We start from the raw sequence: 27,419 nt of genomic DNA on the forward strand, positions 1-27,419 counted from the left end.
ATCACCAGCAAAGTTGATCCAAAAAGATACTTCACCCTGTTGTCTTTAAGTTTAAAATGGAGTTTACATGTAAAACTATAGCAGATTTTGTTCCCTCTGTCATCCATGTGCAGAATCTGCATAAGTAAGCTATTATGGAAGATGAGCATCCTCTTGTGCCTTGATAACTAGCTAAGATAGGAAACAGGAATAGTCAGTTTTCAGAAGGCAGAGATGCAACTAGTAGAGACCCATAGGGATCATACTGGGACCAATCCTAATCAAATGATTGAGAGGACTAAACAGGTGCCAAAATTTGCAGAGGATATAAGACTGAAGAGCTTGAAAAGGATCTTAACTAGGTGAGGGAGCAAGCAACATAATGGCAAATGAATATTAATGCTGATAAATGCAGAGTCAACAGGGTGATGATCCCATTTTGTTCATTCCCTCTAGGCACTTGGCATTTGCAGTCAGCACAGAGGCTACTGAGCTAATGGACCAGTTCTTATAGCATGTGTAGGTGTGCACTCTGAGCTAGACAGCACCTGAATCCCACCTGACTGGGTGCTGGCTGCTCAGTTTACAGGGAACAGTGGGTTTGTAAGGCTTTATCAGAGCAAGACAATTTGAAAAGCCTCCTGGCAGGTAGATGCACCTGTCAGTACTTACACTTTAAGAGCCAGCCCATACTCCCTCTGAATTAACACTTGCTAGTGTACAGTTAGGTTTATAACCTAAAGCACATGTCAGTAAAAGAAAATCAGATTTTTTAAAAGATTCATATAGATGTCTGCTTAGTACAGAGCAGTTGTGTAGCCTCAAGTTTAACAAAACCAGCACTTTATTAAAAGTATTTTTATAAAAGACAAGTAAGTTATCAGGTCTTCACAACCACTAAAGCAGCATCTACTCCCTTCATTTTGCAGGATTCTTACACAACATGTCAGAGAAAGATTAGTCATCTCTCAACATTTAAAATCTTTGTTCCAGTCACTGGTGGTAAACAGTTTGCAAACTCCTAAAATGATACTTAGTGGTGGGTTAGAACACCACTCCATAATGAGATTAAATCTTCACAGGTGACTGATTTAATATGCTAGCATCTAGAGATGCTGTAGAGCAGGGGTGGGCACAATCCAGATTTGGCACACCAGCACTTAGAGCAGCTGCAGCCACTTTAAAAGCAGTCTGGACAGGGAGGAGAAAGCTGTGTGCACTCCCTGCCCCCATCAAAATCCCTGTTTCTAGCCAATAGGACAGTCCCCAACCTTTAGAGGCTCCCAGGCACCCACAGGGTGGGGCCATGCTTCCTGGGGCATGCCAGGGGCAGGGATTCCTTTGCACCCAGCACTGGCATGTGACCCAGGCCTGGGGCTGCCCAAATGCCACATACCAGGCACCATGGTGCCCACAGGCACTGCATTGGGGACCACTGCAATAGGAGAGGAGAAAATTTTGCTGAAGGCAGGGGCATTGAATGAAGCCAGAGGTGCTGGCTGGGAGCCTCCTAGCCAGATCCTGCCTCTAGAGCCCCCCCCCCCGGTCACAACTGCCTTCCCAATCCTGCACCCCAGTCTATCCCAGACCCTATGCCCCCTCCACAAAGTGCAGCCCTTGACCACTTTACCAAAATCTTAAAGAGTGGCCCCCATTAAAAATTATTGCCCACCCCTGCTGTGGAATGACAAATCTGCACTTGGATGCACTATTTTCTGAACACTGTTTCTTTCAAGCTCTATGAATTGTTAGGTATTGCTACAATTGTGGCTTGTGAATGAAGTATGTCAAAACAGCAAGTGTTAGATTCCAAGAATGAGTTTTTCAGTTGCAGGGCAGTTTATTACAAAACCACACAATAAATGTACAGATCACTGGTCTCAGAAAAGTAACACAGCAAATAAAAAAATCTTGGGTGTTCACACTGAAGTCAGCTGGTACGATTTCTCCCCAAATAACTAGCTGTTCTGTGTTAATTGCTGCATCACAATGGCACAGAGACTGATCAGCTGCAAGTACTCATCTGCACCATCTGTCAAGCATTTGTCTACCTCCTGCAAAATAAACACACATTAAAACAACCCCTTTAAATTGGAAAGAGGTTTTCAGTACTTTGACAACAATTAAGATTGAAAAGGTAGTAACTATGCAAAAAGATAAGTTTTCCCACAGAGCTGGCATTTCTATTGTAATTCATAAAACTGAAGAGAGGCAGCTGCCAGGGGCATTTGCTGCACCATCCCACCCCGCAGGCAGACAGGAGTTATACACATCTTGGAAACGTTTCCATGTGGTCTGCACTTTACTGTTGAACATTAATGAACAAGAGATTCTCCATGAGCCTTGCAACTTCAACTGATAAACAGTGACTACTCATAAATATTAGCTGCTCGTACTTGAAACAGTTCTATAACCATCATCACTGAATTTAGCAAGCACACCTCCATGCATATGCCATATTTATTCAACTTTTTGGTCGAAACAAAATGCCTATAGAACATTTTAGGAAGTTATAGTCCTAGTTCAAAGTTTGTTAAAATAAACATATGAATAAGTAAACGTTGGATTGGAGCATTCAAATGGGAATTATAAAATCTAGGTTTCAATTATAGTTGTGCAGACTGATCTTTGGTATCTCCCTGTCTGTTCCCTCAGTTCTGGGTGCCTTTCCTATCAACTGTAGAAAGGTGCCTACCTTTATCAGTAGTGTTGAGAAACTTAAACTTAATTTGTAAAGCTTTGAGATCTGTAGAAGATGCCAACAACCTCAGCACTCCCTCTTGTCCCTTACAGTGAAGAACTTTTTAAAAAATTATCAAAAAAGCCCTTAGTACAACTCAAAGATTGTCCCCACTCCTCCATAGGTGTCTCTTCAACTGCAGCTAAGGGAACAAAAACCTGAACTCATGCAGGATTCCCTGTTTGAGCAAGTCACAACTTGTGTGTTTTCTGGGAAATTGATGCAAGTTAGACAATCCAAGGGAAAAGGCATTTGGTCCAAAACAAAGCACTTTTTTTTAAATAAAAAGACACCCTCTACCTTGATTTCTTATTATCTACTGTAAAAAGAAATTTCCATCTAAGGAATTCTCAATGGGTATATTTCAAAAAATGATTTACTCAATATTTGAGAAGTAGTTTAGCTTTTTAATAACCTTGTGCCTCCTTTTGATCTCAAGTTGCCATAAAGGGAAGTCTCTTGTTCATTTACATTCCTATAGAGATGGCTACTAAACATGCACTTTTATGTCTTAATGCATATTTAAACACCACAAGCTTTAAGGAAGTGTAGCTGTTAGGCCCAGATTAAAAATTAATCTGCATAGCCAGCACCTCAACTCCTTTTCTGCCTAATGCAACTGGGAAAGCTGCACGCTGACAATACCAATGTAGAACATGAAACTGAATGACACAAGCAGCTTGGTGAACACAAAAATCAACCTAGAGTTAAGTATTTTGTGGGAGGGGTGGGAGAAAGGAATCATGGGTAGATGTATCACCTTTAGGTAATGACTAGCTAACACGACAACAAGTTAATGGAGACTTACAGCAAGCTTCTCTGCAATAATAGATTTCTGCTTGTCAGTGAGATCTTCTCTCTCAACAATATCATCATGAAGCTGGTTTACAAGCAAAGCAACAGCATACCCTTCATTTATCAGATTCTGTAATGTATGGAAAAAGGGAACAAGGTAGCATTAATCTGAATTTAAAGTTTATAAATGTAGTAGTAGACATCAGGGTGGGGGCGAGTAATATTTAAAGTGACACTATCAAGTTCAAGACTACTTAGGAAGCTTAGAAAATATCAACAATGCCTAACCAGTGCAGTGATGTTTGTTTGTAGTAGCTCTGGGACACAAACTGTTCCATGTGCCTCTGTGTGCTGTTAACACCAAGCCTCACAATTGTGGAAGGCCATGCCAATGGAACTCAAAAGTGCAGAAGGCTCACCTACACTGCCTTTCCTGAGATGAGAGGGGACATTCCCTCCCACTATTTCTGCCATTCCTATGACAACTTCCTCCCCACCAAGTCATGAACTGCCTAGTGACTGGGTCCCCTATGAATGTCCCAGAGGGAATGAACAGAGCAGGGAATCAAGTGACCATCCTGTCACCCATTCCCAGCTTTGGACAAAAAGGTCTAGGGACACTTCAAACCATTACCCCTTTTGCATACAGTATTCAGCAACCTGTGGTGTCTCAGGAGGCCCAAGACGATCTGAGTGCGCATCACAAAAATTCTTCTGCTCCATAATTCAACAGGACAGCTTCATCTATTGTCAACTTAACTCAGGAGAAGTCCATACTCAAATTAACAGGGAAAGATTTCTTCTCACTTTAAAAAAGTGCTCTCCTTCAGATCCAGGCTAAGGTCACTGAACTGATTAATGTCAAGCAGCTTGTATTACATTTGCACCATAAATGACCTTAGCAGTCTTCAATTTCAACCTGCTACTAGGAGTGTTAGTGTACCCCCTACAACTAGCTCAGAGCCAAGAGCATGGCATTTTAAAACCAAAACCTCACACTTAAATTGTTTTGAATTTACATGACAGCACGAGAGAAAACATGCAAGCATTTCTACCTTTGCTACTGTTTCCAGTTTTTCAAAAGAGCCACTTTGACAGGCAGAGAGCAGGCCATCAATTGTTTCCTTAGGGACAATCTACAACAAAAGAAGTGACATTTACAAAGCATGCACATACTGTCCCAAGTTTCTGGATGTATTTACAACTTAAGTCAATTATTAAGTTTTAAACTCAATAACTGACTTAACTAGCACCCAAATTCACCACCAGAAAATATAGATTCAAACAATAGTTCTGGAAAATAGTTGTGGTGTTCTTATATAAATAACACTCTTCCCCTGCACTCCCAACAGCTTTTCGTAGGAAAAGGTTGAACAAATAGGCTTGATATTAAGATCATATGAAATGGAAATAGGTATGCATTAATTAGAATTGTTATTGATATTAGGAACGGAGTATGAAACCAGGCTATTTTTGCATGACAAGGAGCACCTACTTTAATAAATGGATCAGTCTTTATACCATTTTGTAGTTTCCACCATGTATGTGTGAAAACAAACAATTCAGGTTAGCCTGAAGCAACTAGACGATCAACCAGCAAATAAGAGATTGTTACAAAGTGTTAAGCCATTTAACTTAGAAAAACACTGTTAGCTTTTGCTTTGGACACATTATTCCTGCAAACAGCACACTTCTCTTCACTCATGAATTTTTTTTTTTTTTTTTTAAAGTCTCCAGTACTAAAGGCTACCACTAGTCTGTAATAGTAACATACAAGGAAGATCTTAAATATATCACCTAGATGCAGATTAAGTTCCTCTGCTTTTTAGCTGATCATATTGAAACCGAAGCTTGTTGTTCACCAGAGCACGGATATTAATTGGAGGCTCTTTCCCTATAATTACAATATTTTGTTTTCACATTCTTCCATTTCAACTGGAAGTTATTGTGAAAATTCAGCCTTTTACACATAGAAGAGGATTAGTTTTCACATTTTCAGCTAAGAAATTAAACGGTAGGAGGGGGTGGGGGAGGATTTAAGTTTGATTTTAAGAATATGCAAGGGAATCAGTTCTGTTCTCTTCCTCTCAAACAAGAAATCATGACCCCAGAAGAGGTAATGAAACTGGCTCTGAGGGTAGCACATATAACCCAAATACTCTGTGTCCAATACGTATGTCCTACTGCTCAGCTTTTCCCCACTCTTATTCCAAGGTTTCTTGCTTGAGGAGTAAGTATCATTTTGCCTTAGCAACACTTTCATAATGAAGTTTTAGTAAGCTGGTCTTCCCTCAGGTTTCTACTGTTCCTATCAGCATTACCTACCTAGAGAAGTAACAGTTACACTGCTACTGAGCAAAAGCCACACAGGTACTTATAGGGACATGGTCAGCTTGTGTAAAGTTAAATAAGAACTAGAATGGTCCTTCGAGCTATTCTCTGGCTGCAGTTCCAAATCAAAGTTTGCAACACTGCTACTGAGCAAAAGCCACACAGGTACTTATAGGGACATGGTCAGCTTGTGTAAAGTTAAATAAGAACTAGAATGGTCCTTCGAGCTATTCTCTGGCTGCAGTTCCAAACCAAAGTTTGCAGCACTGTGTTAATGCAGGAGAACCTAAAGGTGCAATTAATTCAAATGTTCAACCTAAAGGATGTGGAAAATTTGAAGTGCAGAATTGATTAGAATGATTGTACTTTAAAATGTTTTAATACAGGTTAAGGGGTTTGACAGACTTTACCTGTGTTGCATATTTCCTGTTTTGCACAATATCCTTGAAGTTAATGCTAAATGCAGATGCCTTTCGTTTGACAACTGCAGACATAAGAATATTGCAACATTCTTCAAAATTAAATTAATTTTGCATATTAAGTAACAGGTTATGTAAGGGACAAATAGGAGTAAAAGAAGTTATTGAAATCAGCAAGCAACTCAGATTCAGGGAAGAGATGTACTGCATAAGAGCATGAAGTGTTCACATTATCACAGGAGAAACTAAACAAAATCATGTATTGCCATGAAAGCCTACCCCTGCAATTTCAGTGACAATCTTCTCCGTGATCTCTTTCCCACCTGTTAATCGAGTAGCACTTTGAAGAAATGTGATTGCTTTTCTTAAGTCTCCTTCTGACACTTGAACAAGACAAGATATTGCCTGAGAAATAGCGAGAAAAGATGACAAATGATATTTTAACTAGAACATTTACCCAGCATTGCTCAGATCTTTAACTCAAACAAGTTTTTTTCTTCATTGAAATATTATTCTGAGAAAGAGGGGTTCAGTATGCAGGCTGGCCCAGGAAGAAAGAACTACCACCTCAGCCCTCTCTTACTGCAATGACTTGGGGCCAGGTCAGAAGGGCTTGCTCACGGCTGCTGCAGCAGGTACAGCCGGGGAAAGGGTGCCCGGCTGGGAAACAGAAACTCTTTCAAATATATAGGTTGCCTGTTTTGGAGCACGTTAGCTGCTGCACACACTTCCCCCAGAGTAGTCAAACCAAGTCCAGTACCTATTCCAGACATTTTCACCTCAAACATACGCGTCTATACACAGATGAAGCAAGCATGACATGAGCTGCCTATGTAGTCAGATTCAGCAGAAAGACAGCGTTGAATCAAGTGTGCTTATTATACCAGGCAATTGGTTCTTTAGATTCTAAAACTGTATAGTTCTGCACAGAGCCTTCCCTAGAGGACAGCAAGGGCTGAGGAAATCCCCTCAATGCCCTAGGCCCAGCACACACCCCCCTGCCACAGGCCCCACCCCTCTCTTGGACCACCCTTCTCCTCTCCCCAAGTCCTGCCCTGGCTGTGCCCCTGCTCCACTCCCTTGCTCCTGCCCACCCCCACTCATGGGACACAAACCAGGGTCCCGGCACAGGGTGGCCCTCCTCCCTCACAACATGGTGGCGGGAGCCAGAACAGCCCGCAAACCACTCAGCTCTGCCCTGCCACCCTCTCCCGGCACACTGCACTCCGCTTCTCAGCGGTGGCAGGAAGCAGAGCAACAGGGCAAAGAGGAGCAGGCTGCCAGACTGCTCTGGTTCCTGCTGCTCTGGTGAGCGCAGGGGGGCGAGCCCTGCTGCTGCCCTGCACCACACCCTCAAGTATGGATGGGACTCAAGGGATTACAACAGTTGAGGTGGCCACTGCAGGGCCACCCAAAGTGCAGGCCCTAGAGCAGCCACCCTGAACTGTCTGTCCGATGGATGGGGCAACTCTGGTTCTGCATGAATTTAAGTGATTTTAGAGTTCTCATTTTGAAGTAAGTTTATGAATGTTTCTACATCTAGAAAGATAAAAAAAAGCAGCAATTCTTTGAATGGTACCTGGTATTTAAAAAAAAAAAAAATCATCCCAAAGAAACCCACACCACAACACACGAGAGATACAGAAAGCTGGGTATGAAATCCAGGATGTATACATCAATACAAGCTCAGGCTGTATTTTCTATTTAAAGTTAACTTCATACTGACAGCATGGCTATTTTAGGTTGTAACATGGCTTCACTTTAGCAAACAGAGGCTAAAGCCAGAAACAGACTGTTCCAACCCTTGTTCTGACAAACTTTTTTCTGGTCTTTGTCATTGAAACGGTTATCTCCTCTGTGTAGTTAAGATAATATTTAAAATTAGTTCATGGACTGTTTAGCAAGAAAGTAAAATGAGTATAGGTAATGCCTATTTGCCTCTTTCACTGCAATATGATCACACTCCTGATCAAGATGTGAACCTATACAGTGACCATGAAGCTTACCTCATTGCTAACTTTCACATTCTCCTTTTCAGAAAGGGTCAGGAGTCTCTGCCGCTGGATTTTATCTGTCAGGGGCTTGAAACGGAATTTAGAGCATCGAGATGTTAAGGGTTCAATTATCCTAGAAGAGAGGAATGAAAAAGTGTTCAATCTGTGCAGAGAACTCCTCAGGAATCTATCAGCTTAGATTAGAGCAATAAAACAAGAGGACTTCAAATTGCAAAGACTTAGTGATAAAAAATGAAACAGTTTTAACCTTTCAGATTTGTTAGATGTATTTCCGCAGCTAGAGAGCTAATTATTCTCAAACTACAAGTTAAAATCGAAAGGTTTGTGCTAGCAAAGACAATACAAACCTGCTGATGTAATTACAAATAAGGCAGAAGCGTGTAGTTTTAGATTCTCTCTCCATAGTACGTCTTAAGGCTGCCTGAGCTGCTGAAGTCATAGAGTCTGCTTCATCCAAGATTACAATCTTAAAAGGAGGACAAATCTTACCGCTAAAAAATAAATGCCCATCATCCAATTAAAACAGAGTTCATTGTTTTCAAATATAACATGCAGTAATATTTAAAAGTCAAAACTTGATGCACAGTACTACCATTATCTACAGGCAATATTCCAATATTCAAAGAGCAGAAGTGAAGTAGTGTGCATTAACTTTTGCTCATCTACCATTTGCCAAAGGACTAGCAGTTGTAAGAGGGGCAATTAATTTATCTCCAAGCCTGACACTTGAACACCACAAGATTTGTTTGCGAAATTCTTATTAATGCTTTCAACTACTTCCTATAATACTCAATGCAATTTTTTTTTGCAGGATTCCTAAATCCCTATGGGATATTCTAAAATTTAGAGATGGCAGGCTGATCTCAGTATGTGAGATGGGACAATTACTCCTTCCAGTTAGTCTTGGGCTTCTGTTACCTCTAGTCAGTCACTCTCACTTCTGCTCCCTCATCCACATAGGCCTCTCCACAGCCCCAGAATCCCTTTAGCCAATTATACCAAGTCTTTTTCAATTGATGAGACCCTGTATCTAGTGTTCATAATACAATGGGTTTTTGTTTAAATCACAAGCTATGAAATTTGTTCCCAGTCTAACTAGTCACTCATTCAAAATTTGCTGTCATGTACACTGAATTACCAAATCTACAAGACTACTTTTTTTTGGAATCTCATACAAATTCTCCCCAGTGACATAAGTGCAATTTGCACTTGAGTATCAAGGGGAAGTCCCCTTGACCTGCATTTTTGTTCTAACTTCAATTATTCTATACTGACGTGAAGCTTAAGTTTGCAATTTAATTTAATTAAAAGTAACCAAAATAAATCTATGACACACTTCATTGAGAAATACAATCCATCATATAGTTGGCTTTGATCTCTTGCTTACTCTGGGCGATTTCCAGATACAGTTAACTGAGCAAAAGCCTTCACTTTCTCTCGAATCACTTGTATTCCACGTTCATCAGAAGCATTTAACTCAAGCACCCTCTGTCGGAACAATTCAGGCCTGTGAAAAATTCAAAATGTTGCATGAGCCACTAAACCTTATTAACAAGCAAATGACTCAGAGTTTCTAGGCATCTTCATGGGAAATATTTAACCACTGACTTAATTCAGAGAAAGGTGTAACAATCTAATGGCTGGAAGTTGAAGCTACACAAGTTCAGACTGGAAATAAGAGTATACATTTTTAATGGTGAGTAATTAACCATTGGAACAATTTTCCAACTGTTGTGATGAATTCTACATGGATTTTTGAAATCAAGATGGATGTTCTTCTAAAATGTTTTCTCTTAGAATTATTTTGGGGGAGTTATATGTCTTCTGTTATATTATATAGGTGGTCAGACAAGATGATCACAGTGATCTCTTCTGGCATTAGAGTCTATAAATTATCAAGTAATCATGGGCAGCAGGTGAAATCCTGCTTTAGGAAGGCTACCACACTGATCCTGCCCTTTCCACTCAAGGTCCTCCACCCTTTAATTGGAGGAGCCCATCGCCAGGGCAAGCTACCATCTCCCTCCTCTGAAGGCCCACTGGGGGCAGTGGAAGACTTACTAGCAGGCAGCAGCAGGCAATGCAGCCCTGAAGGAAGGGGTAGGGCCAGGGTGGCCCAGGTGTCTGGGAGAGGGTTGATGGCTTGGCCATCCCTGGCCTATTATACCTGCCCCCATGTGAGTGGGATTTTGTTTGTAGTATAATTCTTATTAATGCTGATTTATAGTAACTATTTTGTTAATGGTAGAGTATGTGTTAAGTTTATTAAAATTCCAGTCCTGAGACCATCTAAACTTACATAATCTAGTTTACATCAAAGGCTTCTGATTTTCAGTTTTAACAAATACCAATAAACTCCATCCCCCCCATATTAAAAAATAAATAAAATCTGTTTACACAGTAAACATCAAAACTCACCTGAAATGGTCATTTGCATGTAGACAAGACCTTGGATACAACTGCAACAAGGACTGGATTGTGATTTCTAAAGCACACTAATGTGTGACACAGATTGGTCAGTCCCTGCTGGAGTGCAGTAAAGGTTCCCTACTGCATTTTAACATAATGCTGTTTGAAACACTACTACATTAACGCACACTAAGGGATATTACAAAGATTCTCATTACAGGCCCCTGACCTGAATTTTATATAGATGTCTAGAAAGCACAAATAGCTAATTACTGGCTTGCCCCAATCTTGAAACAGAAGCCCTATTTATAGCAAGAACCTTGACCCCTGGGCTTTGGAAAAATTGAAACCTGCAAGTTACACCATTGCTCTAGGCAAAAACATTAAGCAAGCAAGCAAAGCCAAAGACCCTTGATTTCTTTGCTATTGCTATTTCTATTTCCACAACTACTCTGCAAATCAAGTTGCATAATAACTTGTAAAATCATCTGTTGTAGCCATCAACAGTACTCTGCAGTTGATGTGTTTTCAGGAGCTATGCTGCTAAAAGATTTAACTGGATACAAAAAGAACCTGCAGGGCATTAGTCACCACAGGCCATTTGAGCCAAGAAAGATTAACAGTTTTATGTTTCCAGAACCTGAAACATCTGCTTCAGAAAGAATTGGAATTGGAAAAACCTCCTCATTAGTAGCTTTAACTTAAAACTAGGAATAATCTCTCCCCTCAAACACCTTGGAACTTAGGTAAGTAAAGAAAACAAAAAGATATCCTAACTCACAGAAGAAGTCTAACTAGTTAAGATTCCCATGGCATTAGATTTGAATGCAGGTCAGCCAAGTCTATTTTAGTTGTAACCCTTTGAAAAGTCTGATCAAACAAAAGACACACACAATAATAAATGCACACTGTATTATTGGCTATATCACACGTTTTTAAAGAGTTCAGATGCAATTGTTCTCTTCCTCCACCCTCAAAACTCCCTCAGTGTCACCCCTTTAAGAGTTTAGTTCAATAAAAGCTTCATACCATCCTATGATATAAGCAGGGAAGTCGAAGGCAGTCCAGTGGTTCAGTAACTGGGAATCAATAGACCTGGGTGCTGTTATCACCTCAGATTCCTTCAGGCAAGCCACAACCTGCACTCTTAGTTTCACCACTTGTATAACGGTAAGAATGATACTTACCCATTTTTGTGAAGTGCATTGAGGTCTACGGATAAAACACCCTGCACATTCTAAATGCTAAGGATTTGAGTTTTACCATTATGTATAAACATTTTTTTTTTTTATAATCAGTCTTCTGTTTTATGCATAATATTAAATCAGAAAACAGTCAAATGAAGAAGCCACATAAATTCACCACTGCGGAAGGGGGCTTGGTTGCGTGATTCAAATCACAGCACTGACTGAGATTTCATAGTTAAGAGTCCAATGACATGACCTGGTATGAACTAAGTGGTGTAACAAACAAGTGTAAACAGGTATCAGTCTTTCATTGAGGAGGATTTCCAGATAGAGGTGGGATCACCACAAAAGACTCCCAGCCCCACTTTCTCCCTTAACAACTTCAGATGTTTTACTTAAGTGGTTTGCTGTGAACAGATTGCCCTCCTCAGGAGCATTATATTTGTCACCAAGCAATACAACTAGGCTGCTTGAGTATTCCAAAGAGAAAGCTCAACTTCGCATTAGATTCTTATAGATCAGAACACCCCAAAAATTAGAGCAGGCAGTGAGTGAGAGTCACAGGCCAATCTCCCTCTTGGGTGCACCCTTGCGCAAAAAGAACTTTAGTCTCACCCATCTCTTTAGCAGAGCCACACAGCCGTGTATGCGCAGCTCTGTATTCACGATCCTACCAGTGAATGGTGAAGCTGGTGGTGGGCTTGATGAGGGTGTAGGGGCTGAACCGGGCACTTTCTTCTGTATCAGACTCCCTAGAGCTGGAGTTGGGGTCAGGGCCACGTAGTGGCTGTTCAGCTGCTCCCAGGGTAGGGCAGCTGCCTGTCACGCAGCCCTATGTGCTGGCACTGTGGTGAGGCTGCTCCTGGGAATGGGGCCCACCTGCATGTCTGTTCCACCCCCTTCCCTACACCTCTCACTGCCCTCTGGCTCTCAGAGCCCCCTGCCAGCTCTGCCCCCGCCTGGCTCCACACACGTTGCTGCCCCACCCCTTTCCCCCAATCCCATCTCCCCCACTCCCTCACTCCCTGCAAACCCTGGGGGCTAGCAGCAGCTTTCCTCTGCCCCAGGCAGGGACTCGCAGCCAGCCCCTGCCCTGCACACAGGCTGCCCTGGGAGCAGTGCTCTCTGGTGTGGCTGGCTGAGTGTCCCTGCCTGGAGTTGGGAGGGGAGGGGGGGCCTTACCTTCTCCTCACAGAGCAGGCTTATGGTCCCAGCAAGAGGGGGGCCAGACTGGGGCTCTGCACTGGGAGAGTCTTTTGGGGAACAGCAGAGATATTCCCCTCACTAGGAGCCTCACCTGCCCACAGCCAGGGCTCAGGGGACCCCAGCAACAGCAGTCGATGTCCAGGGGATGCAAGGAGCATGGGTTCCCGACCCCAATTCCCTGCCTGTGGCTAGGCTGTGCGAACAGGGCTGGCTCCACCTGGTACCCCATGGGTCCAGGTATACTGGATGGCCTGAGGCTGGTCTGGGTGTGCCTGGCTGGAATTGTTCTGTATGGCATCACCATCCCCAGGTCCGCCAATGGGTGCAAGGAGGCAGAGGGGTCAATTGCCCAGGGACCCAGTGATTTAAAAGCTCCAGATGATGGGTCAGATACAGTTTTTGCAGTATTAATTTTCTTTATTTGATTTCATATTAACATTTAAAGTCATGCACCTCGTTAATTATCACTTGTAGTATTTTCTTCATTAGCATTTTAAATATATATATTTGTTAACCTGGGTGCCTGGATGGCACATTTGAACAAGTGCACATGACCTCAATATTGGTGCACAAAACAAAACTCACTCCGCTCATATATGGAAAATGTTGAGGGGAACTGGTCACAGGGCTAGTAAGCTTTCGGAACGTTCAGTTATGTAAATGCAGTTAGATTACAACTTACCCATAGAGTTCTCTGGCTAATGCCAAAATGGTGGAAGTCTTTCCAGTTCCAGGTGGACCATAAAATAAGAGATTGGGAAGCTGTAGTAGCAGAAAAGGGATATTTTACAACACAAGTTATTAACTCAAAATATTTAATATACAGAACTTCCACATCACCCTTACTCTAGGAAGGAACTCCCACTACAGCATGAAGGGAAATGGAACTGAATGACTGTACAGTACAAAGCCTTTCAACATGTGGGTCATCAGGCACTGTAGGTTCCATAGATGCCAATCAAAGTAAGAACTCAAACCAATCTCTGTTGCTGACATGCCAAATTCTTCACATGGCCTTTTTATGGATATGAACACAAAGGTCTATTCAAACTGATATGCCCACTCAGGAAGGTTCGTGGATATACTGTCTCCAGGCCAGGATTGAGACACATGGCTACAAGACCATGGTGGAGTTTTGCAATGGCTCTACCCACAATGTACATGGGTTGCTTGTTATGCACTTCTGCATTTTGTGGGGGGGGGGAGGGGGGGGGGGGAGACAACAACCCTAGGACACAAAAATCCCTTCCAGCCTATAGCAAACAAAAAAGACTGAGCTTCTCAGTCAGACTTGAAATTTATAGTCCTAAATAAATTTTCTATTTTTAAAAGATAGATGCTGTTAAAAAAAGAAATCTAATTCTATAGAGCTACCTAAAGTATTTAATAATTAAAGATTAGGATTCCCCTCCCTAAAGTATAGCAGCTAATGCACATAGAAAGGGAACAAAAAAAAAAAAAAATGCAAAGCAGCAATGAAAATGTATAGGGTAATTAAGTATTCCAGATAAATACCAAGCAGGATTTGGCAAGCACGCTTTGTAACTGTCATTTATCCCTATCTATTGAGAGTGCAATAAGTACATAGCAAGTATTCCATTAAATTATAATGGATTTACACAGTAAAACCATACTTTAAATACAAATATTTATATAAACTAGGGGCTATGTTCCATGCTCATTATGCTTGCTAACCCCCCCTCTGCCCGCTTTCACAGCCAGAGAGCCTGATGATGTCATTCTGTCATGCGGCAAGAAAACCTTTTTTTATAAATAGAGAAAATTATATATGGGGGGGGGGGGGGGGAGGAGAAGAGACAGAGAGAGAATGAACTTCAAGCATTTAAGTGTACATGAAAACATTGACCTGAACTGAATGTGTGGGTTGAATTCAGATATCACATTTAAAAAAGCTTCCCCTTCTGAAAAATGTTAAGATATAGTAAATTTTTATATATTAATAAAACTGAGCATGAAACATGCAAGCCCTCATGTCCTCTAAAAAGACCTTTATCTAGAAGTTATGCCTTTGATGGATTTCAAAGGTTATATATAAACAAAATACATTTAAGGTAATTAACAGATTAAGTTTAGCTCAAATTTAAAATTACACACAATTTTTATATGTTTGATCAGCTACCATAATTGTCAACATCCTCCAGAATGTTTAGGACAAGACTAAAAAGGAGAAACATTATGCGTTTTAGTTCTCATAGCAAATGGCTGAAGAGCTATTAGACAAGAGCACTGTATCAGCAAGCTGACACATTGCAGATTTTGTGGTGAGACATACACAATAACTTGACCCCAAACCATTAATCCACTCCCTGCTAGTTCTCTGAATAGGCTTTAGCAAGAGTTTATAGAGATTAAACACTCTACTAATTCCACTTAAATATACTAAATCCACACTCAGGCTGTTTGCGCTTCCAATTTCACATCAAAATTATCACCAAAATTTACACTGCTATCTTACAAAGCATATCCTAATCCTTTATATAACTTAATGGCAGTATTTATAGCAGAACTGTAACCTGATCCAGCCACGCAGTTTTCAATGCTTGCCAGTGGAAAGCTATACCTGTAGGCATCTTACCCAGACTATGGGAAGGTTAACACTACTAGCAAGTTAAATACCATAATACTATAAGTCAGTTTAGAGCGTTTCAGACACCAGGGACATAACATTTAGATTAACTGGCTAATCAAATAGTCGATGCAATCTGCATCAATTAATTGATAATGACACCTCTGCCTTTGAAGTGTAGTAAGAGCTGTGGGGCTCTTGCTACACTTCAAAGGTGAAAGTGCTGTGGGAAGCATGGGGCCAGTGGGGGACTCAAGCAGTCCCCCACTGGCTCCATGCTCCCCATAGCATTTCAAAGTGGCATTGCTACATGGAGCATGGGGTCAGTGGGGGAGTCCCTAATCGGCCCTGCGTTGCATGCAGCGTTTCAAAGCAGACCTCAAGCTCCACACAGCGCTGCCACTCCTCTTTCCTTTCCCCCCTTGCTGCCTCTTTCTGATAGAGGCAGCATGGGGGAGGAAGCGACTAGTGTGTCGACTATCCGATAAACATTTCCTTATCAGATAATTGACTTGTTCACCTCCCTATCAGACATTGCATGTTCTAAAGAGCTTGACAAGAGATGGAAGCTGAAATGGCAGCTTCCAGAGACCCAGCTAGAGCACTGATTGTGCCAGAGTATTAAGACTTAAATTAATTATTCTTAGCAAGGTCAAGCACTGCAATCATGGCAAAGAAACTACTAAAGTCTTTGAAGTCCCAATGGTAACAGTCTCAGAAATACTGCCAGTTCCACACACAGGGCCAGGTAGGCAGACAGAGCTTCAAAGTCTCAATGCGCGCATGAGGTGATGGTGTAGAGAGGAGGGGGTTAGATTTATTAGGAACTGGGGAAACTTTTGGGATAAGGAAAGCATATACAGGAAAGATGGGCTCCACCTAAGCCAAAAATGGAACCAGACTGCTGGTACTTATCAAAAAGGTTGTAGAGCAGTTTTTAAACTAAGGGCTGGGGGAAAGCAGACAGGTGCGGAAAAGCACATGGATCGGACAGAGACATCTATTAGGGGAGATTCTATTAATAGAGATGCTCTATGTTCTAGTCAGGAGGAGAGGATGGAAGTATGGTCAGATCAGATGAGACAATCAAAAGAAAGAGTCTAACATCAAGAAATGGCAGACAAACAGTGACAAATTATTCAAGTGCTTATACACAAATGCTAGAAGTCTAAATAATAAAATGGGTGAACTAGAGTACCTAGTTTTAAAGGAGAATATTGATATAATAGGCATCACAGAAACTTGGTGGAATGAGGACAAACAATGGGACAGTCATACCAAGGTACAAAATATATTGGAAGGACAGAACAGGTCGTACTGGTGGGGGAGTGACACTATACAAAAAAGTGTAGAATCAAATGAAGTAAAAATCTTAAATGAGCCAAAGTGTTCCATAGAATCTCTATGGATAGCAATTCCATGCTCCAATAAGAATATAGCAGTAGGGATATATTATCAACCACCTGATTAAGACAATGATAGTGACTATGAAATGCTAAGGGAGATTAGAGGGGCTATAACATTTAAAAAGTCGATAATAGTGGGGGATTTCAGCTATCCCCATATGGACTGGATACACATCACCTCAGAACAGGATGCAGAGATAAAATTTCTTGATACCTTAAATGACTGCTGCTTGGAGCAGCTGGTTCTGGAACACACCAGGGGAGAGGCTATTCTTAATTTAGTCTTAAGTGGAGTGCAGGATCTGGTTCAAGAGGTAAATATAACTGGACTGCTTGGAAATAGTGACCATAATATAATAAAATTTAAACATCTCTGTGGTGGAAAAACACACCTCAGCAGCCCAAGACGGTGGCATTTAACTTCAAAAATGCAAACTACACAAAAATGAGGAAGTTAAACAAATTAAAAGGTACAGTGACGAAAGAAAACTCTGAAAGATTCCTGGAAAATTTTCAAAGACACCATAACAGAGGCCCAACTTAACCTGTATACCCCAAACTAAAACACACAGTAAGAGAGTCAAAAAAGTGCCACCATGGCTTAACCAGGTAAAAGAAGCAGTGACAGAAAAAAAGAGACATCTTTTAAAAAGTGGAAATCAAATCCTAGTGAGGAAAATAGAAAGGATCATAAACTTTGTAAAATTAAGTGTAAATTAGAAGAAGAAAAGGCAAAAAGAAGTTTGAAGAACAGCTAGCCAAAACTCAAAAAGTAATAGTAAAATGTTTAAGTACATCAGAAGCAGGAAGCTGACTAAACAACCAATGGGAGAAGCTAAGTGAATTCTTTGCTTCAGTCTTCACAGCTGAGGATATTGGGGAGATTCCCAAACCTGAGCCATTCTTTTTAGGGGACAAATCTGAGGAAATGTCCCAGATTGAGGTGTTAGAGGAGGTTTTGGAACAAACTGATAAACTTAACAGTAACAAGTCACCGGGACCAGGTGGCATTCACCCAAGAACTCAAATGGGAAAACTGCAGAACTATTAACTGTGGTTTGTAAACTATCCTTTAAATCAGCTTCTGTACCTAATGACTGGAAGATAGCTAACGTGGCACCAATATTTAAAAAGGGCTCTAGAGGTGATCCTGGCAATTACAGACCAGTAAGTTTAACATTAGCACCGGGCAAATTAGTTCAAAGTATAGCGAAGAATAAAATTGTCAGATACACGGATGAGTATCATTTGTTGGGGGAAGTCAACATGGTTTCTGTAAAGGGAAGTCATGCCTTACTAATCTATTAGAGTTCTCTGAGGGGGTCAACAAACATGTGGACAAGGGAAATCCATGGATATAGTATACTTAGATTTCCAGAAAGTCTTTGACAAGGTCCCTCACCAAAGGCTCTTAAGTAAAGTAAGCTGGCATGGGAGAAGAGGGAAGGTCCTTTTATGGTTTGGTAACTAGTTAAGAGACAGGAAACAAAGGATAGGAATAAATAAGTTCTCTTAGTGGAGAAAGGTAACTAGTGGGTCTGTCCTAGTACCCATCCTATTCAACTTATTTATAAATGATCTACAGAAAGTGATAAACAGTGAGGTGGCAAAATTTGCAGATGATACCAAACCGCTCAAGATAGTTAAGACCAAAGACTATGAAGAGCTTCAAAAAGATCTCACCAAACTAAGTGACTGCGCAACAAAATGGCAAATTAAATTTAATATTGATAAATGTGCCTGCACCACAACTAGGTGGGCTCAACCCTCTTCATGCTGGGGGAGATCTGTCCCACTTAGCTCTTATATGGGTTCAGGGATCACTAGTAGTCCATGAAATGCTAGCCAGCCACCTGGTGCCCATTCTCATTATCTGAAGTACCACCATAGTATTTGGGGAAGTATTCAGCTTTACCACTGATTATGTTACATGACAGCAGGTGGGAAGAGAAGTGGCCCACAATACTGTTTTGTTGTTTAGATGCAGTCCACACTAAATGTCAGGACTCCTGATCAAATTATTCTTGAATCCACCACATAGCATTACTGACTCTCTCTATCCCATGCTACTAGTAACAGAGCAAGTATGTGGCCAGGAAAGTCATTTGAGAGGCATGCCTCCAAATTCACTGGGATCCAGCCTGCAACAAATATAAGCAGTCTTGGGCTTTGGTTCAAATAGTTCAGAAGAGCCTTTCATTGCAGTGTGCAGTTTAAGGTAAGAATTAATAAAACCTGATACTTCTTACAACTAAAACTACTTTATTTTGTCCTCTAATGGTTTCCTGATTTTGAGCAGCATAACCCAACAAAATATATACCTATAAATATAAATAGGAGTTATTTCAGCCTTTCAACTCAGGAGACAGAAAGTCAACAGTGATGTAGTAGGATCATAATCCCAGAAACCTAGCTGGTCAAAAAGCCATAAAGGATTTAAATAGCATTGCTCAAAATAGAATGCCTAACCCACCACCTAAGTAGTAATATGCACTGCAGTACTAGTGTTATAAGAGTGTTATAATGAGAAATGCTTTCACTTAACATTAATAAGTTCTAAATAACATTACTAACAATTGTTTCGAGTCTATTTATCAAAATGACAGCATTGCTGTTAGATTTTAAGGGCATTAACTATACTGACCTGAAAGTAGGAGTTACTGATGTATTTAGAGAACAGTCCTTTAATCTATTACACTGGTTTCGCACAACTGTAAAGCAAATTAAGCAGCACTGTTTACTGTGTGCTTTTTTCCCCAAAACATGGGAGATCATGTGTGGTAAGGATTAAATTGATACTTTCAGCAATCTAAACTTATTATAAAAGGAGAGATGACCATCACGCCATCCGTCACAGAGAACATGTGAGAATGCACTGGGAATAGGCTCTGCATGTGACTATCCAGACCAACTTCTACGGGTAAGGATCCCCCCCTTGTAGCTACAGGGCCTGGGCATCACCCAACCACGCTGATATAGAGCCTCAGGGGACAGACGGACGGACACATACACACACACTGGTCCCCACTGGTGTGTGGCGATTCCCCCTACTGTGAGGCTCCTATGGGGCCTAGCAATTTCCCTCTACGCCCACCCCATCTGCCTCCCCAGAATGTCAGCATTCCCTCCCCCGCCTCCTCACAGGACCTGGGGTTTCCTTTCTCACTCATTCACCTGCGGGTTCCCTTCTCCCTCCCCTCACAGAGCCAGACTGCTTCTTCTTTTGCTCCCCAACAAAACCCAATCAATCATTTCCTGAGTTACACCGCCAAGCAATGCCAGGGAAATCTGCTAGTGTTTATAAATTGGACAAGAATGGAATTCTAGACAGTGAAGGGGATTGAAATATGATATAAAAAGCTTTCACCTCTAAGTTGTCAATTCAAGTAGTGCCCAAGGGAGAAGTCATTACAATTCAAAACCTTTTTAAAAATATGGAAAATGTACTTAATTCAGTACAATTCCTAGTGGATGTGTCCACATAAGTCACCTTCAAAACAATACCCATGTCAGTCATTGCAGAATTATTTAGTGGATCATAAAAATGAAGTTATCCTCAATTCTAGGTGATCTTTATCTAGAACTTGACTGAGACAGAAGAGGTTGTGTGGAAGGTGAGACTATCCTAGACACAATGCAAAAACATAGCCCCCTGCTGGCTACACTTTCATACGAGTCTTACTTGTTACTTCAAACACTAGGTAGAAGAAAAAAAGGCAATTATTCCTCATAGGGGAATTTTGCATCACTGTATGCACAGAATTAATGCCCTCTACTGATGTATTTGCTTCCCTGCAGAAAAATGACTTCTGATGGGGAAGGGATGGCATAAGAGCCTTCACAAGTCTCTCCCTAAAAGTGCAGGCAGGTTGATTTGAGCACCCAGAATAGCTTAGAGAGACATAAAAGCACTGCTGGGTTGGGAAGCAAGACAATCACACATGCGAGAGGAAAAAAAGCCACATATAAACACACAGTGCTTTTGGCATGCTCATCATAGACAGGGCATTGGAATGTTTCTGAGCAGCTAAGTGCAGGGCAAGCAGAGTAGAACTAGCAGCCTGCCTGCCTAGTAAATTGTTCTCATTGGCCTTAGTGGAATTCCCCCAAGAGTTTAAAACAGGCACAAAAATTTTAAGACTCCTTTACATTGCCAGACATCCTTTACATTGGTGTAAAGAGCCTTACTGTAAAAGACAATATAGCTTTACAAATACTTATGGTACTTCAGTAACTAGAACTGGTCTACATTTTTGGATTGAAAAAATTCCTATTAGGATATGCTCCATGAACTGTTAGCTACTGACCTTTTGTAGATGGTCAATCAATATAAAATGTGGATTTGAGTCCCTAGTAGGGATGTAATATCCTGTTTAATCCGTTAACTGTTATGTCTAATTGGTTAACAGGTTAAGCAGGGGTGAGCCAGGTGGCTGCTCTTACCAGGTCTACTATGCCACACTGCAGGCAGAGGGCTGCTCCAGCTAGTTAACTGGTAAGAATCACATAATAGAGTGATGCTTACTGTTAACCATTACATCCCTAAGTTCCCAGTCATTTGCTCTTCAGTTGTCTATGAAGAAACACCAAGCATATAGCTGCATATATTTGTTGACAAATAACTAGAAGTAAAAGATCATTACTAGCTACATTACCTTATAGATTTCCTTCAATTCTCCACATCTCATCATCCAACCAGTATGATTATATAAATATGCAAGTTGTACAAAACAATACATTGTACAAAACTTAATTTTTTGGAGAAGAATTTCCCCAAGAACAAGTAACTGTTCATACAGAACATCACAACATTTTGTAGCTATCCTCAGCCATGTGACAAACATGCAAATTCAGATTGGTATTCTTCACAGCATCTTACAAGTTTTCTGTTTTAGAGATGTAAAATCCCATTTAATCAGTTAACCGGTTAAACAATGTTTAACTAGTTAACATCTTAAACAGGGGGTGGGTGAGATGGAGCACCCCTGCCCTCCACCATTGACGGGCTGCTCCAGCCGGGCTGGAGTGCTCTACACCTGTGACGCGCCCTGCTGGGCTAGAGCAACTTCCTGCCCACAGAGTGGGCGCTGCTCCGCCCACCAGTCAACTGTAACCAGTAAACACTGTTCAGTAAGGATGATGATGCTTATGGTTAACCATTCACATCCCTATTCTGTTTATTTCTATTTTTTTTAAAAAAAAACCTCAGGAACGGCTCAGTCTTTTCTATTTCAGAGCTATACTTCAGTAAGATGTCAATACTTTCAGCTTCCTTTGCTATGCCAACTGATTAAGTAAAATTGTACTTAATGCTTCTATAGGGAGGTTAATAAATTAAAAATAATTAGACTCATATTACTTAATTACTCAAGAACTGCCTTTTTTCCCCTGTAGCAAATTTTTCAAACGTAACTGTCAAAAGTATAGGCTACATCTTAGTAAGAACCCCAGGATAGAAGGTTCTTCCAATCTTGTATGATTACAGAAAAGCACCAATCATTAAAAAGCTTCCAAGCTACAAAGCTGTTGATTTTAGAATTATTGGAATGCTGGAAATGTCAAACATAGCATAAAAATAGAGTGGAAAGGGACCTCAAGAAGCCATTCAGTTTAGACCCTTAAGCTGTGGCAGGAGTACGGATGTAAAATCCCATTTAATTAATTAACTGGTTAAACAATTAAGGGGAAGCAGACTAGAGCTGCCCTCCTACTGCAAGCAGTGGTTGCTCCAGCCCAGCCAGTGCAGCCCCTGTCCACAGTGGACCTCACAGAGCTGGAGCAACCCCCTGCCCATGGTGGGCAGGGAGCTGCTCCAGCCCCCACTGGTTAACTGAAATCAGTAAGCATCACCCTTAATGGTGATCATCATTAACCATCCTTATCCCTAGGAAGGACCAAGTAAATCTACACCACTCCCAACTCGTGTTGTCTGTTTTTAATGTCTTTCAGTGATGTGGAGCAGTGGTATGCAACCCGTGGTCGTGGAGGTCTTCCTGGGGGTTGCTGCGCTGCTACCAACAGCCAGGCCCAGCCCCCGGTCTTCCGGATCTAAGCACCACGTCGAACGGCTGGGCCCAGCCCCTGGCAGCCTGGATCTAAGCACCATGCCACACGGCTGCTGGTCAGGCCCAGATACGGGGGGCGTGGTTGAAAAAAGGTTGTGTACCACTGATGTAAAGAATGCAACCTCCCTTGAAAGCAGGGATGTAAAATCCAGTTTAATTGGTTAAGGGTTAAACAATATTTAACTGCTTAAACAATTAAACCGACCTAAGCAGCTCACTGCACAGCAGGCCCACAGGGCTGGAGGAGCCCCAAGAGTCAACCATAACCAGTAAGCCTCACCTGTTGAGATTTGCCAGTTATCCCTAATAAGGATGTGAATGTTTAACCAGTTAACACGCAGTCAACTAAACGATTAACCGATAAGCCTGGGGGGGGGGGGAGGAAGCCTGGGGCCCCCTCACTGGAGCCGGTATCCATGAAGAGCCAGCTGCCCACAAGCACAGATCCCACAGAGCTACTTGCCCCACCACTGCCTCTAATAGAGGCAGCAGGGTAGGGGAGCAATAGAGCAGGGAAGGCTGCCGTGGAGTCCCAGGCTTGCCATAGACAGAGGCTGCTCTGTGCGATGCCAGCACAGCCTCCCCTACCATGGGGTGGCCAGGTGCTCCCCGGGAGCAAGGCTGGGAGTGCACTGGCTGCCGGTCCTTCACCCTGGAGACTATCAAATAATCATGTAATTGCTAATATTTGATGCAGTTACATGATTATTCAATTACTCAATGTCTAACATCCCTAATCCCTACTTGGAAGCCTGTTTCAGAGCTTTAATTATCCTTAGACATTTTCCCCCTAATATCTAACCTCAATCTCCCTTACTTCTTATCCTGTCTTCACAGAACAAAACTGAAGATAGTCCTCTTTGTAATACTGGAAGAATAATCAGATTCCTTCTTCCCTCCCCCAACCTCTCTTAAAACTGAACTTGCCCACTTTTTAACCTTTCCTCTAGGGATTAAAGAGTAATTATTCGACTACTCACTCCCCCTGCCTCTTGCTGCCTAGGCTTATCAGGCAGGTGAGTCAAATACTCACTCCACCTGCCCCTTGCTGCCTCTTAAAAGCTGGTTCCCCCCAGCACCATCTCCATGGTGCGAAGAGAGGACAGGGAAGGCAGAGGCACAAGGGTCTAGGTCGCAGACCTACTCCACAGCAGCTCTGCCTTTTAAAGGCAGCAAGAGCCATCCAGGGTTTGCCAAGACCTGGCTCACACCAGGTCTGGGACCTACACCCGCTGTAGCTCTGCAGTTTACATGTAGTAGGAGTTGGGCTGCCTGCATGGGGCCACAGTGGGGCCCTTAACTGACTAATCGTGTCCTTGATACAATTTGTATCAAATACATGATTAGTTAATTACTTGCTTTTTAACAGCCTTACTTTCCCACACAGGTCAGCTTTTATCTTTTGTTGTTTATCTTGTTTATCTCCTCTGGATTCTTTCCTTCTTGTCCACATCTTTCCTAAAAACTCTGGTGCTCAGCTGGGGCCTTACCAGTGCCACATACAGCAGGACAACTCCCTCCTGTATCTTACATACAACAATCTTGCTAATACACCCCAGAATCCTATTAGCCCCTTTTACAGCTGCATCACATTAACATTTATATTCAGTTTGTGGCCCACTATAACTCCCAAGATCTGTTTCAACAGTACTAACATTTAGACATGTGGTTCCCCATCTTGTAGCTGGGCATTTGATTTTTTTCTTCTAATTGAAGTATTGCACACTTGTCGACAGTCAATAGCTTGTCATTTTGAATTTAAATCCATCCTCCAAAGTGCTCATAACCCCTCCCAGCTTGGTGGCATCCTCAAATATTATGATTACTCTACTCCAGTGATTCTCAAAGTTTTTTGTATTGGTGATTCCTTTCACACAGTAAGCCTCTGAATTCAAGTCCCACCTCCCCACTAGATACAGTTTTACAGCAGACTACAGATAACTACTCTGAGTATCATACTCATAGGACAGTAGCACATAAAGTTAGTTCTCTGCTGCTATGGAACCATTAGATTGTTTTCTTGAACATGCTATGACTGCGTATCTGTGTTACACTCACATCAGCTCCTTCTAAGGATTTTTTCAGCACAGCAACGACTTCCTCTTGGAATGCAACTTCATCCACACATTTTGGACGACTAGATGAAAAGACAGATATGTGCATTTTAACATCTACTAAAAATTCTCAATATCATTTTCATCCAAAAATTAATGTTTTCCTTATATATACCACTTTGTAAAATGAATGACTAAGAAATTTTGTGCAATGCCACTAAACCGCATAGCATCTTGCACAAAAATGCTAAGTGAGGTAACTTTTTCACAGGAATGTGCCAGTCTAGCTATAAACTGAAGTACTTTCAGAAGCACTGCTACATTTTAGAGTTGGCTTTATTGCCTGGATGGCTGGTGCAAAATCTTGTATCACAGGTTGATTAGTTCGTGTCTTGATAAAATGCATTTGTGATAAACGAGTGCACATGCAAAAAAAATGCTCACTTTACATCATATTGCTGCTCTGTGTATTAAAGACACTGAGTGTAGTGACAAAACACTTCACAGTACAACTATCAGCCTTCCACAGATCTACACATGCAGACATAGGCAACTGGCACCTGCTGAATGAAAGAGGTTGGGAGGGCCAAGGAGAGGGACAGATGCCTCTCAGAGAGGGCAGCAGTGCGGAAGGTGAGGGGGGCAGGCGGGAGCCAATACGTGGGGATACATCATAAAAAGCCGGTTCCTCTCAGCACCAGCTCCCCGGTGCCGCCTGTCCCTCCCTGCACTGCTTCCTGTATCAGAAGTAGGGGGAAGGGAACAGGGGAGGCTGCTGTGAAGCAGCCTCTATCCACAGCAGCCCAAGCTTGCTGTGGCAGCGACTGGTCTGCGGCAGCAGCTTCTGTCCGTGTGGTGAGGGGGGGAGACTGAGCTCCCAGCGGACAGAGGCTGCTGCCACGGACCACTCTCTTTCCGTAGGGAGCTTGGACCCCCCCCCGCAGATGTGCTGCTGCCACGGACCAGCCTCTGTCCATGAGGAACTCGGACTCCTGTGGACAGGGGCTGCTGCCATCCCATGCTACTGCCTCTATCAGAGGCAGCAGTGCAGCAGACAGCTGGTCTACCTAGGGCATTGGTTTTCAAATAGTACTCCCCTGACAGCCGCTTCTGCCTGCCACCCTGTACTGTTTCCTCTCTATCTGAGGCAGCAGGGTGGGATAGCAAGGGGCTCCCTGGGACTGGGGCCAGGAGTGCACTAGCTCTAAATAGTTGTGTAACTGCTACAATTTCATGCAGTTACACAACTATTCAATTACATGATAGCTAACATTCCTAATAAGGGGACACCTGATTAGCAATTATATTTTTGGCAGGGGGCACAGGAAGCCAGTGCCTCTCCCGAGTGCCACCACAAGTCATCTATGCTTGCAGATGGGCAAGGTGGATTCTACCAAGTCATTCATGAGTCAGACTGAAAAAGTTTCCGAAGAGTTGAAAAAAAGGACAGAGACACGGACTCGATCGGCAACTTGCAAAACTGCGGACGTTTTCCCACGAATGTCACTAGGTAGGGAAGAATGAAGAGATTACAAGATTTTTCCAGTCCCCACCCCCACGTGCAGATGCCTCAAGGCTACATCGCCCCCCTCCCACCCAACACAATAGCACCACACTCAGCGAGGCCCACATCTGGAGGGGGGGGGGCGCGAGGCCCACATCTGGAGGGGGGGGGGGCGCGAGGCCCACATCTGGAGGGGGGGGGGGCGCGAGGCCCACATCTGGAGGGGGGGGGGGCGCGAGGCCCTCTCCCGTAGGCAGAAGCGACTGGCCGCTTCACCCGCCACCCCCCCGGCAGAAGCGCTCTTACTATTTCTCCACCCAGGGGACGGGTCTGGGTCTCTTGCCCTCGCCACTGCCTCCGGCCGCGCCCCGCTCCTTGGCTGCGGGCGCCTTGGTGCTGATGGCGGACGGGCCTTTCAGGAACGCCTGCATCGCTGCCGCCCTGCGGAGAGACAGACACCGCGTCGCCAACAGGCCCGGGCCGCGCCCCCAGGGAGGGCGCCCAGCCCCCCGCCTCCTACCGCCCAGCGCGCCTACCTTCCAGCAGCTCTCACGAGCTCCCCGCTCTTTTTTTATACCTGGGCGGGGCCACTGTCACTTCCGCTTCCGCCTGGCAGCACCGGCCATAGAGTGCCGGGAGGCGTCGCCATAGAGACCGAGCTCCAACCTGCCCGCCGAGGTAGTAGGAGCGACGCGGACAGGCCACGTGACCGGGCGGCCTTA

The 27,419-nt window shown here is 42.8% G+C and overlaps 1 protein-coding gene across 2 annotated transcripts; it reads right to left on the reverse strand.

The window, feature by feature from the left end:
* Positions 1-1,795: 1,795 nt before the first annotated feature.
* On the reverse strand, positions 1,796-27,419 carry RFC4 (replication factor C subunit 4). 2 transcript variants are annotated; one of them, XM_075938061.2, is made up of 11 exons: positions 27,275-27,419; positions 27,004-27,138; positions 25,198-25,276; positions 13,764-13,843; positions 9,667-9,786; positions 8,627-8,770; positions 8,271-8,391; positions 6,544-6,669; positions 4,570-4,650; positions 3,528-3,644; positions 1,796-2,033 (listed from the first exon to the last, which is right to left on the reverse strand). In XM_075938061.2, exons 2-11 carry the CDS (start codon positions 27,126-27,128, stop codon positions 1,938-1,940), a joined length of 1,089 nt encoding a protein of 362 aa, XP_075794176.1. In that variant the 5' UTR covers positions 27,129-27,138; positions 27,275-27,419; the 3' UTR covers positions 1,796-1,937. The 2 variants fall into 2 exon arrangements, with proteins under 2 accessions (XP_075794176.1, XP_075794177.1); XM_075938062.2 differs by having other exon boundaries at positions 27,234-27,372.

The sequence above is a fragment of the Pelodiscus sinensis genome, chromosome 10 (genome assembly GCF_052426305.1).
Source record: "Pelodiscus sinensis isolate ZL-2025 chromosome 10, ASM5242630v1, whole genome shotgun sequence".
Lineage (NCBI taxonomy): Eukaryota > Metazoa > Chordata > Testudines > Trionychidae > Pelodiscus > Pelodiscus sinensis.

Bases quoted from the DNA above. Each gene is read 5' to 3' on its own strand.
- RFC4 (XM_075938061.2), bottom strand. From the start codon at position 27,128: ATGCAGGCGTTCCTGAAAGGCCCGTCCGCCATCAGCACCAAGGCGCCC. The intron at 8,771-9,666 runs GTAAGCAAGAGA...TTTATTTTTTAG, and splicing joins GTATCTGGAAATCGCCCAGA to CGGTAAGATTTGTCCTCCTT. The intron at 8,392-8,626 runs GTTTGTATTGTC...CCTCTCTTCTAG, and splicing joins ATTTGTAATTACATCAGCAG to GATAATTGAACCCTTAACAT.